The 12907-nt window shown below is 41.5% G+C and overlaps 1 protein-coding gene across 2 annotated transcripts in view; it reads right to left on the bottom strand.

Annotated features, from left to right (window-relative positions):
* Positions 1–10957: 10957 nt before the first annotated feature.
* Positions 10958–12907, bottom strand: part of LOC124119581 (neuropeptide Y receptor type 5-like) — a 23487-nt gene continuing 21537 nt past the window's right edge. For both annotated transcript variants that reach the window (XM_046482136.2, XM_046482135.2), the window contains exon 2: positions 10958–12556. In XM_046482136.2, the coding sequence (XP_046338092.1) occupies positions 11343–12542 (1200 nt within the window). In that variant the 5' untranslated portion in view covers positions 12543–12556 and the 3' untranslated portion in view covers positions 10958–11342. The remainder of the gene's footprint in view (positions 12557–12907) is intronic.

Below are 12907 nucleotides of genomic sequence, written 5' to 3'. Positions count from 1 at the left end.
ATTTTGACTGGGTTTTACCTTAATCGGCGATAACGCTTCAAAGAGTATCTCTTTGATTGCATCCACAGTTACTTCAGCACTTTTGTCAGATATATCTCCAAGTCCGACACAGGAACTGTCCCCACGCTACACTATTCACTCTCACAGCGTCATGAGGTCTAGACACAACAGCGTAGTGCAGCTACGACATTCACCCTTTCAACGTCAATAACTCAGCTCAATGACACTCAACCTGATAAACTTATAATCATTTTAAGCCATTCGTGCATCACATGTAACGGCATGTGACGATGAGGAGATAAACCATCATATTTTCAGATTTACGGATGTTTTCGAGAATTCGATGCTGGGGAGTATCACTGGGGTGTTTTGTCCATATTGTAAATGCACAAATCTTTCAATATTCAACCGGAACTTTCTCTTTCTACGTGTACCCAAACAGCTTGGAGACCATTTTCCCGGGACAAGGGAGTTAACTAGCTGTAAACTGGACTTTTGTAGTCAGTTAACACCCTTTCCTCGGGAAGATGCTGTGAGATGCACACGACCCCAGTCTAGAATTATATGACGTCATTTAAGATCGAACTCAAAATATTTCTGCGTTTTTTATACATAAAAACCGATGAACATATGATGTAAATCCGGATTTATGTAAAATGTGCACACCCGTTTTATGTTTAAAACACACTCAACGAAATCAATTCTTTTAAAAAAATACATCAACAATAATAACTTCACAGACTGCTTTCTTATTCATTCACACACAAATCACAAACAGTAATGCTTTATTTGGCGTGGTCTAATTCTTTTTCAGTTAATGGAAGCATAAGGGCAAACATAATGGCTTGGTTAGCCAATCAAATGACATGGAATCTCTTGCAACTTATTTATTATACAAAGGATCTACTCAATCAATTTGGTAAGCCGAATACTGTCAGTGATATTTTCTGAAAAAAATATTTAATAAAACGCAGAAGACAATAGATGCGATATATGTCCCTGCCGGTTACCTGATCTTTTTTAGATTAAGGGCAGGCTGTTTATGGATTGAAAAATATTAATCAACAGGGAAAATTCCAGGTAAATTTCCGGGGCTTTGAAGCCAATTTATCAAAGTTTAGCTAGCATTCAGATTTCAGCATAGTCTGTCATACAGACCCCGCAACAAATAAATCCAATACAGCCCATGCAATTATATAATAGATGGCAAGTCAAGATTACTGCAGTTACACAATCACTGAAACAAATATATCCAATGGAGCCCAGGCAAGTCTTCAATAGATGGCAAGTCTAGATTACCGAAGTTATACAGACAATGAATTAAATATATCTAATACACCCCATATTACTAAACTAAGCGGCAAAAGAAAGTATAGGTTGGCAATTTGTAATTTTCCTACAAACAGCAATAACTAGTGGAAAGTGGGTATTGGGAATATGACTGCCCAGGAACAGGTACCCCAAAACACCTCACCCAAACGCGCCACCTTTGACGGCGCTCGTGCGGTGAGGAAAAAAACACGTGCATGTTAGCTGTATAAATGCGTTCGTCTGCAGGGTATAACCACACGTGCCCACTCACCCGATATGAATCGCATTGAACATCTGTGGGACCATCTTGACAGACAGATTAGAGCACGCCATCAACCTCCCGTCAACAGACAAGAATTGCAGCAGGCCGTTACTGCAGTTATACAGACACTGGAGCACCCATGCGTTTCACAATATCTGAGACCATTTGTCTGTTTAATAACAACGTCACCTGTTGGATCATCGACTTAGTTATTAAGGGAAATCAATAGAGAACCACAATTATCCAAACATTGCATAACTAATGTGTCAGAAACCTTTAACTAGAACTTCGAATGGTTGTATGAAGAGTGGTTGGCGCTGATAATTGGTGTCCCGAGTGCTCCTTGAGTCACAAATAGCAAGACTCTCTCTGTAGCTTTCATAAGGCTGTATGGAGCTTTATTTTAGTCGTATCAGGTGTAATGTCCATGCAAGAAACGATTGTACTTCTCATCTACACCATCTTACACTTCTTTGGGTCAACATACTCATAGCAAGAACTCTTTTGGGTCGAAGGATGATTGCGTCTGTTTTCAGTTCTCTTTATTTCCCAATAGAATAGGTGAAAAAAAGGCCTTGGCTGAGTGAATTTAGTTTAATGCCGCTTTGAATGGTATTTCAATGTTTTATACACACACACACACACACATACACGCACACACACACACACATACACGCACACACACACACACATACACGCACACACACACATACACGCACACACACACACATCATTACCAAGAGGTTACGTTGCAAAATATACTACTTGAACCCAGGATCGCTGTGCAGAGTTGTCTCCCTTCAGCATGGCCGACACATAGGTCGTGTTTTCGAATCCCAGATTTCCCCTGATTATACCAGTATAACTGTCAGTCGGTGGACGTGGGCCTCACGTCGTTTACGCCTGAGAACTGCATCACTTCGAATGTACCTCCGTTTTAAAAATAACTATCCATCGTGATACAGGTCTACACGCACACGGACACGGACACGGACACGCACACGCACACGGACACGGACACGGACACGGACACGGGCACGCACACGCACACACACACCGTGTGGCAAGTTCATTATGGGACGGAAGGGCAGCCTTGTGGTTACAGTGTTAACTTGCTACGCTGAAAACAAAGGTTCGGTCCCCATTTGGGTACCATGTGTAAAACAAATTCGTGGTGTAGTGGTACATGTATGTGATTGGAATATTTCTAAACGCGGCACAAAAGCCATATTTACTAACTAATGGCTTATGCTGAATTGCTACAAAATTACAATGTTGTATGTCTTTGTTTTGCTCTAAATCGATATGCAGCGTGTAATGCATTCTGCACGTCCTTCTCGACCAACACGTGCATGTTCCCAGCTTGTTGCATCACACGATACACACCACAGTGTCGAGGATGACCGCACGTCTGAATTCAGAATGGCTTGCGATGGCCTGTAATTCTTTTCCGCTTGTGAATATGCGCTATAAAACAACTCAGCCGAACAGTACAGCCTTGATCATGTATTCCAGAACTCACAGATTTTGTAAAATGTGATGTTAATACAGCAATGCCCACAAAGTGCTTGTGAGACAGATCTGTCTGGAGCAGTGGAGAGTTCTGTCAAGTATGCAAACTTATTTCATATGTCTTCTGTGAAAAAAGCATATCAATATGATAGTTTGATTTGCGATTACCATCAACAGTATTACTTGTGGTGAACTCTTTTAAAACAGGTTCCGTCATTTTGGAATTGAATTGGTCTAAATTGTAGCCGGATTCCTCATATTGATCTGCACGGCGTTATCGTGGCCCGCGCCACTACAATCTCCCGAGTGAAACCCAGGATGGGGGAAATGAGATGGAAATATGCTTGGTTGCGTGATTTAATACATGATTGAAGTCGCATGAGTCCGCCAATAGTTGTGTTTTTTCATCCTTCAGCAAAGCTGCAGACAGTAAATGCTCTGCTATTTAAAGGCGATATGCAAACAAATGGCGATGGTTGTGAGTTCGGGTAGACGAACAGGTCCACCGAAAGTAAACTGGCATGTCAGACTTCAGCGTGAGTTGTGGATTTAACCAAGTAGATTGTAGATATATTGCACAAATACACGCAAATTGCTGATTCTGAATCAACAGTAATGTACTTATAACAACATTTTATAGGCTGGTTGATAACCAGAAACGTCAACTAACACACCACTGTTCTAGATAAATAGGAATGACATTTCCTCCGACCATATGCAAATATTTAATAGTAGATATAGCTAAGATAAGATGTATACGTTTGATAAAAAGTATGCATGTGTGATTTATCCACCAACTCCTAAACCAGATTTCTGTGCAGTTAACCTCTACGCATATTACCATGTATCTAGCTCTACTGACACCACGGCTTCATGCCAACATGTATCCAGTACTGACACCACGGCTTCATGCCAACATGTATCTGTCAGTACTGACACCACGGCTTTATGCCAACATGTATCCAGTACTGACACCACGGCTTCATGCCAACATGTATCTGTCAGTACTGACAACACGGCTTTATGCCAACATGTATCCAGTACTGACACCACGGCTTTATGCCAACGTGTATCTGTCAGTACTGACACCACGGCTTTTTGCCAACATGTATCCAGTACTGACACCACGGCTTCATGCCAACATGTATCTGTCAGTACTGACACCACGGCTTCATGCCAACATGTATCTGTCAGTACTGACACCACGGCTTCCTGCCAACATGTATCTGTCTGTACTGACACCACGGCTTCATGCCAACATGTATCTGTCAGTACTGACACCACGGCTTCATGCCAACATGTATCTCTCAGTACTGACACGACGGCTTCATGCCAACATGTGTATCTGTCTGTACTGACACCAAGGCTTCATGCCAACATGTATCTGTCAGTACTGACACCACGGCTTCATGCCAACATGTATCTGTCAGTACTGACACCAAGGCTTCATGCCAACATGTATCTGTCAGTACTGACACCACGGCTTCATGCCAACATGTATCTGTCAGTACTGACACCACGGCTTCATGCCAACATGTATCTGTCAGTACTGACACCACGGTTTTATGCCAACATGTATCTGCCAGTACTGACACCACGGCTTCATGCCAACATGTATCTGTCAGTACTGACACCACGGCTTCATGCCAACATGTATCTGTCAGTACTGACACCACGGCTTCCTGCCAACATGTATCTGTCTGTACTGACACCACGGCTTCATGCCAACATGTATCTGTCAGTACTGACACGACGGCTTCATGCCAACATGTATCTCTCAGTACTGACACGACGGCTTCATGCCAACATGTGTATCTGTCTGTACTGACACCACGGCTTCATGCCAACATGTATCTGTCAGTACTGACACCACGGCTTCATGCCAACATGTATCTGTCAGTACTGACACCAAGGCTTCATGCCAACATGTATCTGTCAGTACTGACACCACGGCTTCATGCCAACATGTATCTGTCAGTACTGACACCACGGCTTCATGCCAACATGTATCTGTCAGTACTGACACCACGGTTTTATGCCAACATGTATCTGCCAGTACTGACACCACGGCTTCATGCCAACATGTATCTGTCAGTACTGACACCAAGTCTTCATGCCAACATGTATGTGTCAGTACTGACACCACCGCCCTAATGCCAACATGTATCTATCAGAACTGACACCACGGCTTCATGCCAACATGTATCTGTCAGTACTGACACCACGGCTTCATGCCAACATGTATCTGTCAGTACTAACACCACGGCTTCATGCCAACATGTATCTGTCTGTACTGACACCACGGCTTCATGTCAACATGTATCTGTCCGTACTAACACCACCGCTTCATGTCAAGATGTATCTATCTGTACTGACACCACGGCTTCATGCCATCATGTGTATCTAGTTGTAATGACACCATTGCTTCATGCCAACATGTATGTGTCAGTACTTACACCATTGCTTCATGCCAACATGTGTATTTTTTTTCAGTACTGACACCACGGCTTTATTTCAACATGTATCCATTAGTACTGACACCACGGCTTCATGCCAACATAAGTATCTGTCAGTACTGACACCAAGGCTTCATGCCAACATGTATCTGTCAGTACTGACACCACGGCTTCATGCCAACATATGTATCTGTCAGTACTGACACCACGGCTTCATGCGACTTTGTACCCACTTATCATAGTTTGACCTCATGGTACCTCTAAATACCATAATTCCCTAAATATGCGTACATATGGCATTTTGCATTAGCAATTCCAAACTATTCGTACAACGTAGTTAAAAGAAAGATCATTGTGAATTAAATGTATCTTATTTCACCCAATAACATAATAACAAGGTGGCCAAGTGGTATAGGGCACCGCAACTCGTTGTAAGGAGCTGCGTTCGAATCCCAAAGTTGCCAGGATCCGCTGGTCAGCATTTCCCTGGTCAAGATCCGTTGTCTTCAGAACCATGCCTTCAATACGTTCAATTTACTTTAAGCTTTCTTTCCACATGGAGCTGACACGTCGTTACATCACTGAGAAACTGTTCAAATTCGCTTCCTCCTTTTTTCCCAACTGATTACTAGTTCCCCCCCCAAAAATAATGTCCCGATGAATGATGATATTGATTTGCCATTAATTGTCAATTTTTATTTCGACCTCATGATAATTTCCCTCCGGAGAACAATCATTAACTAAAGAGGAAAGATCTCCTCAGCCATGCTAACGACAGTTTAACAAGAATATATTATTAAGTTTTTAAGTTTTTAAGAAAAGCAACCACGTGTTCCAGCTGTAAACTCGGTTTTTGGATTTTGAACATTTCCCGACAGAAAATCAATTCCGGTGCAGCTCAGGTCAGTGTTACAAAAAGTCACATCGGTAAAAATCATAAAACGAAGCCAGACAGGACCAAATCCAGAACAAGACTAAAGAACTGACAAGTTTTCTTTAAATCAATCAATATTTGAATAATTACCAAGTATATTTAATTGTATGGGTTAATTTAAAAAAACCAAACTAAATCGAAAGTTTGAGGTTAAGGTAGTAACCAAAATCTTTCTGACTGCATACAATTGTTGGATGGATAAAATAAACTCATTTACGACGGTACGAGAGTATTGAAGTACGTGACTAATTGCTCGCACATCCGTGAAGATGGATTGACATTTGCGACATCTCGAGTAATGGCAGGGCCGGCAATATCAGCTTCCCTCATCACTAGACAATGAAGCGTTTGTAATTGTCTCATCCTTTCAAAGTGACAAGACACCGAGGAAGCGACAAGACCACACCGACTCTTGTATCGCCGGTGAAATGTTCATTTGTCTGGATATTCTCTTACATCTTGTTCCTGATCTGTTTTCTTGTTTGAGACACCATTGATGTAATGAGAGTAGTTCCATAACATTTGATTTGTATGACTTATCACAACGGCAATGATGAGTAAATGTGACACAACATCTCAAACGTATGTCTTTTATTTATTTATTTTTATTCGGCAATAACAAAGTAATTACACGTTTGTAAAAGAGGGAAATCTTGGATGATTTTGTGTATATTTTTTTAAATTTTCTGGTGCAAGATATTAATATCTCTTAAGCAGAGGAAATATCTGCTATTAGACAGCTTTACACTTCTTCACCAACGAGGCTTTTTATGTCCACAATGTCATTCGTGACCCCTTATCTTATAGGTTACGGAAATTGGCGAGTGGTGCTGAATGCCCCCGACTGTTTATATGGACAATGTAAGATATTTAGTATCTCGAAGAACCTAATGTGCTCCTAACATGAGACACAAAGAGTTGGCTATTGCGAAGAACAATAATCACTTTGTCGAACTGATCTCAAGTAGATTTGTGCTGGAGTATTCTGAACTACATCGTAAGGCGCGCACATTGTTTTCACCAAGAACAACATGCTCTTGACAGGCTTTGATCATGATAGGCCTACAACCCGGCACATAGAAATGACGAATTACACACAAACTAAAGAAATAATTTTATTCACTTTCAGAAGCTTTATTGATTAATTTAAGAAATCGGTTTGCATTGGTCACATGACGTTACCGTAAGGCGTGTCTCTCGAGTTCCGCCATTCTTAACTACCATCCCCTCAAACAAAAGTTAATTTATTATTTAATATCTACCCACCGTCATCCTGGATATGTATCACCTCGCCCTAGGAAACACGCATTTTACCAGAAGAAGAAGGAAAGTAACTCTGCTTATTGCTTTGTTCTGGCGTCTGTTAAGCCCCCCCCGATTTTACAGGGTTTGAAGCTGCACCCTCCCTCTGAAGCTGAGCACTGGGATGAGAAATATACAAAAAGGTATGAACGGCCTGTCCCTAAAGACAAAATGGTTCCAAACTATGGCTCCATTTCATACACGAATGCCTATCGAAATTGTAGATAATATATTAAGTTTATACATACGTATTTCTGTCATTATATTGTGCTCAATCCCGGATTGGAATATGTCCCCAGCAACCTATGCCGATCGAAAGAGGCTACCAATTGGATAGGATGGTCAGGTTCTGTGACTTCGATAATTGTATGTCATCTAACCCCGAAGCCGTGGATTGTTGCTCACAGTATCGATCACTGGTCTGTTGTTCTAGACTCAATTATTTACAGGCCACAGGACAAAAAATAAACAAAGCTATAGACGGACGCCAAACAAGGGGCAAAACTTTGAGAAGTGAACTGTAAAACTAGTTGAGTATTATGTTTTGAAAATCACGGTAGAGGTTTTTGTTTTGCTTCATGGCAGGGAATTACGCCCACTGGTTATTATTGTGTCTTAATACCGTGTATGTACATCAACTAAACTTGACTGATGATCTAAAACAAAGAACCTGCATGGTCCCGAAATACTCTTCTCTGAACTACGGTTTCCTATCGTGTATCTTCATCAACTTAACTTGACTGATGATCTAAAACAAAGAACCTGCATGGTCCCGAAATACTTTTCTCTGAACTACGGTTTCCTATCGTGTATTTTCATCAACTTATCTTGACTGATGATCTAAAACAAAGAACTGCATGGTCCCGAAATACTCTTCTCTGAACTACGGTTTCCTATCGTGTATCTTCATCAACTTATCTTGACTGATGATCTAAAACAAAGAACTGCATGGTCCCGAAATACTCTTCCTTGAACTACGGTTTCCTATCGTGTATTTTCATCAACTTATCTTGACTGATGATCTAAAACAAAGAACTGCATGGTCCCGAAATACTCTTCTCTGAACTACGGTTTCCTATCGTGTATTTTCATCAACTTATCTTGACTGATGATCTAAAACAAAGAACCTGCATGGTCCCGAAATACTCTTCTCTGAACTACGGTTTCCTATCGTGTATTTTCATCAACTTATCTTGACTGATGATCTAAAACAAAGAACTGCATGGTCCCGAAATACTCTTCTCTGAACTACTGTTTTCTATCGTGTTTTTTCTTCAGCTTAACTTGACTGATGATCTAAAACAAAGAACCTGCATGGTCCCGAAATACTCTTCTCTGAACTACGGTTTCCTATCGTGTTTTTTCTTCAGCTTATCTTGACTGATGATCTAAAACAAAGAACTGCATGGTCCCGAAATACTCTTCTCTGAACTACGGCTTCCTATCGTGTATCTTCATCAACTTATCTTGACTGATGATCTAAAACAAAGAACTGCATGATCCCGAAATACCCTTCTCTGAACTACTGTTTCCTATCGTGTGTCTTCATCAACTAAACTTGACTGATGATCTAAAACAAAGAACTGCATGATCCCGAAATACTCTTCTCTGAACTACGGCTTCCTATCGTGTATCTTCATCAACTTAACTTGACTGATGATCTAAAACAAAGAACTACATGATCCCGAAATACCCTTCTCTGAACTACGGTTTCCTATCGTGTGTCTTCATCAACTAAACTTGACTGATGATCTAAAACAAAGAACGGCATGATCCCGAAATACTCTTCTCTGAACTACTGTTTCCTATCGTGTTTTTTCTTCAGCTTAACTTGACTGATGATCTAAAACAAAGAACCTGCATGGTCCCGAAATACTCTTCTCTGAACTACGGTTTCCTATCGTGTTTTTTCTTCAGCTTAACTTGACTGATGATCTAAAACAAAGAACTGCATGGTCCCGAAATACTCTTCTCTGAACTACGGTTTCCTATCGAACTACTGATGTCAGTTCTTCGGACAAACAAGGTTCCCCTGCGTTTGTGCCATAACTATGGTTTTCGTGAATTGCATATGTCTCAGAAATATACAATGTTTCCACTCTACTCGACCTGAGCCAGCATCGATGTGTTATAACTTCTTACCGGTTCAAGAAACATTACAATGATAAATACATCAATGGAACATCGAATGTCATTATCATACTTTGGGGCGGAGGGGTAGCCTAGAGGTGAAAGCGTTCGCTCGTCACGCCGCACATCCGGGTTCGATTCCCAACATGGGTACAATGTGTGAAGCCAATTTCTGGTGTCCCCGCCGTGATATAGCTGGAATATTTTTAAAAGCGGCGCAGATCCATTTCACTATTCGTGATCACACCAGAGGTTGATTTCGTTGAAGTCTATTGATCATAACATTTGCTATCTAGAATCATGGGGTAACTTTGTGTTTAAAGCGTTCGCTCATGGTGCCGAACATCCGGGTTCATTTCCCCACATGGGATGCCCAAGAGAAATATATGGTAACAATGCTGATGGGTGAACTACATTCATAAACAACAGTATCCCATGTGAAAAATGCCAAATTTCCGTCCCATGTCAAGAATTCAGCTGTATGATTGCATCAAATTGGTGTTAATATTATTTACATTCACATGCTTTTGAACGTCGGGTTTAAAGAGAGGAAATTGTGGTTCAGGTTATGAATTAAAAAAAGGGACCAGATATTTGATAAGTGTCATTTAGTCCCGAGGGTGGCGAGCTGATTTAGTGTAACGGAACATATTATATGCTTTTGCATTTGCTGGAATGGGTTGTCACTCCAGCGTCTGCAGATGGACATACACATGCCGATATCCAATATCGTCCTAAGAGCACTCTATGGCCTGTTGGGCGGTCGGGTAGCCTGGTGGTTAAAGCGCTCGCCCGTCATGCCGAAGACCTGGGTCCGATTCCCGACATGGGTACAATGTATGAAGCCCATTTCTGGTGTCCCCGCCGTGATATTGCTGGAATATTGCTGGAATATTGCTAGAAGCGGCGTAAAGCCTCACTCACTCACTCACTCACTCACTGCCCATTTCTGGTGTCCCCGCCTTGATATTGCTGGAATATTGCTAAAAGCAGCGTAAAACCATACTCAGGATCATATCTTACACAGGAAAAAAACAACTCTGGTTTTCAGTGAGCAGAACTTATAATTATGTACATAAATATGTCATGACAATATACACATATATTGATGTCAGTGGTCCATTCGCGTAGCCTGGGAACTCTTTCTGACATTTGAAAAATAAATAAATAAAAATATCATTTAATCTTTTACATTCCATTCGACTTTATCATGTACTCTTCGTTAATTATATTTGAATACTTGGGTAAAGAGTCATCGTCAGTGAAATCGTTTGAGTCCATATAGATGGAATGTATTTGTCCAACAAGCTTCGTGACACGTGTCTAAAACTCTATTCACAAAACTCAAGTCCTGTTGACTGGTCAAGCCGACAGCCGGACTGATATTGCGTGCGACGCTTGACGACTTTGTCGTAGTTGTTATTCGGGTAGTTCATTATTTTTCGCTTTTTGTGCCCCAGTTCAGTGGACTCAAAGACTGTTTTATTTTGTATTTTGTTGCCTTTGAAACTTGCCAGAGAGAAAACATGATTGGTAGAGACCACGACGCGAGGTAGCCAATCAGAAGAAGCGACAGATACAACACATAATTTCCAGGTTCTTCATTTCCGGCCAGAGCCTCGATCTGATAGTGAATATAAAATGGCAGCCAGAGTAAGGCGAACAAAACTGTTATATATCCAAGGAACTTCTGCATTCTCGTATCTTCCTTCAACTTCGTTTTCTTGCTGGTTACAGGTTGGTCAACTTGGGGGAGCGGTTCGGGTGTTTGCTTACAACATTCTTCCGACTGCTTTTCTAACATAAAGGCGTCGGAACTCTTGAGATCTTCACATTCCAACATGGCAGAATTTGGGTATTTGAGGTTATCCTCTTCATCGTCCTCTTTCTCACTGACCCGGATGTTCATTTCCATAGAAAAAGAATTAGTTTCCGGGGGAAATTCTCTTTCACGTGACTTAATCCTCACTTGAACTAAAACAGCTAGCACCATTATTGCTATGAACAGAGCCACATAAAACACGAAGAAAATACTTAAAACATATTCTTTGTTTTTCTCCTCAGCACCGGGACGAAGCACACATATTCCGATCCCTTTGAAAGCAGACCCCAGCACCGGATGTAAATCTATGTACCGTTTAAAAGCTGCATGTGGCGTTAGAATTGCTATCGCCAATAGCCATGATGTCACGTTACATGTCCAAGCAGGAATGGGGCTTTTAGCGTTGTGAACTATTTTCAAATAGCGGAATACGAACAGTGCAAGAAGGCCAAACACTGTCACGTGAATGGTGCACGGAAGTAGTACGGGCCACACGAAACACAGGAGGCTTCCGAGTCTCCAGTCCTTCACAAAGACTGTAGTTAATATCAAAGGTAGAACAATCATACACCGCACGACTTCCACAACGGCGAGATTTGCCACCAACTGAAACACAGATTGCTGATGCAGACGACGGCGCACGAGGATGACAACCAGAGCGATGTTGCTGATGATGCCAACGACACCGACGAGGATGAAGAAACAGGCAAAGGGACGCAGGAGATCCCGAGTAGACGCCCGGAGAACCTCGGAGGAGTCATTGTTCCGGGACAGCCACGTCCGCACCAGGTGCGAGTTTGGGTCGGTTGTCATGGTTACTGGCGTTCCTGAAAGAATATCGATAAGCTGTAATCAGAATATGAACACTGGTCTTGATTGATTTATTACTTTCTTTTAATAAGTTGATTTATGGTTACCAAAGCTTCACACCACAAAGCGGAAAAACATTAAAAATATAAGATTTCATTTATTTGTAGATCGATTGTGTGGCCATCAGTGTAATGCCACGCATCTTTTGACATGCCCACGAAGATGGCCCTGCGCTGCACCCATATACCACAGTGCATAGTCATTATTCCGTGCCAACGACGACATAAACTATCGATCTTCACCTTCGTGGTATTTTACAAATTAGGAATTATGCAAAACGGTATAAATCTCTCCTCGCTTCTTCAGAC

The sequence above is a fragment of the Haliotis rufescens genome, unplaced genomic scaffold, assembly GCF_023055435.1.
Source record: "Haliotis rufescens isolate VD_foot unplaced genomic scaffold, xgHalRufe1.0.p SCAF_12, whole genome shotgun sequence".
Classification (NCBI taxonomy): domain Eukaryota; kingdom Metazoa; phylum Mollusca; class Gastropoda; order Lepetellida; family Haliotidae; genus Haliotis; species Haliotis rufescens.
Note: the sequence above shows the minus strand (reverse complement) of the source record. Positions and strands in the feature narration are given on the sequence as shown.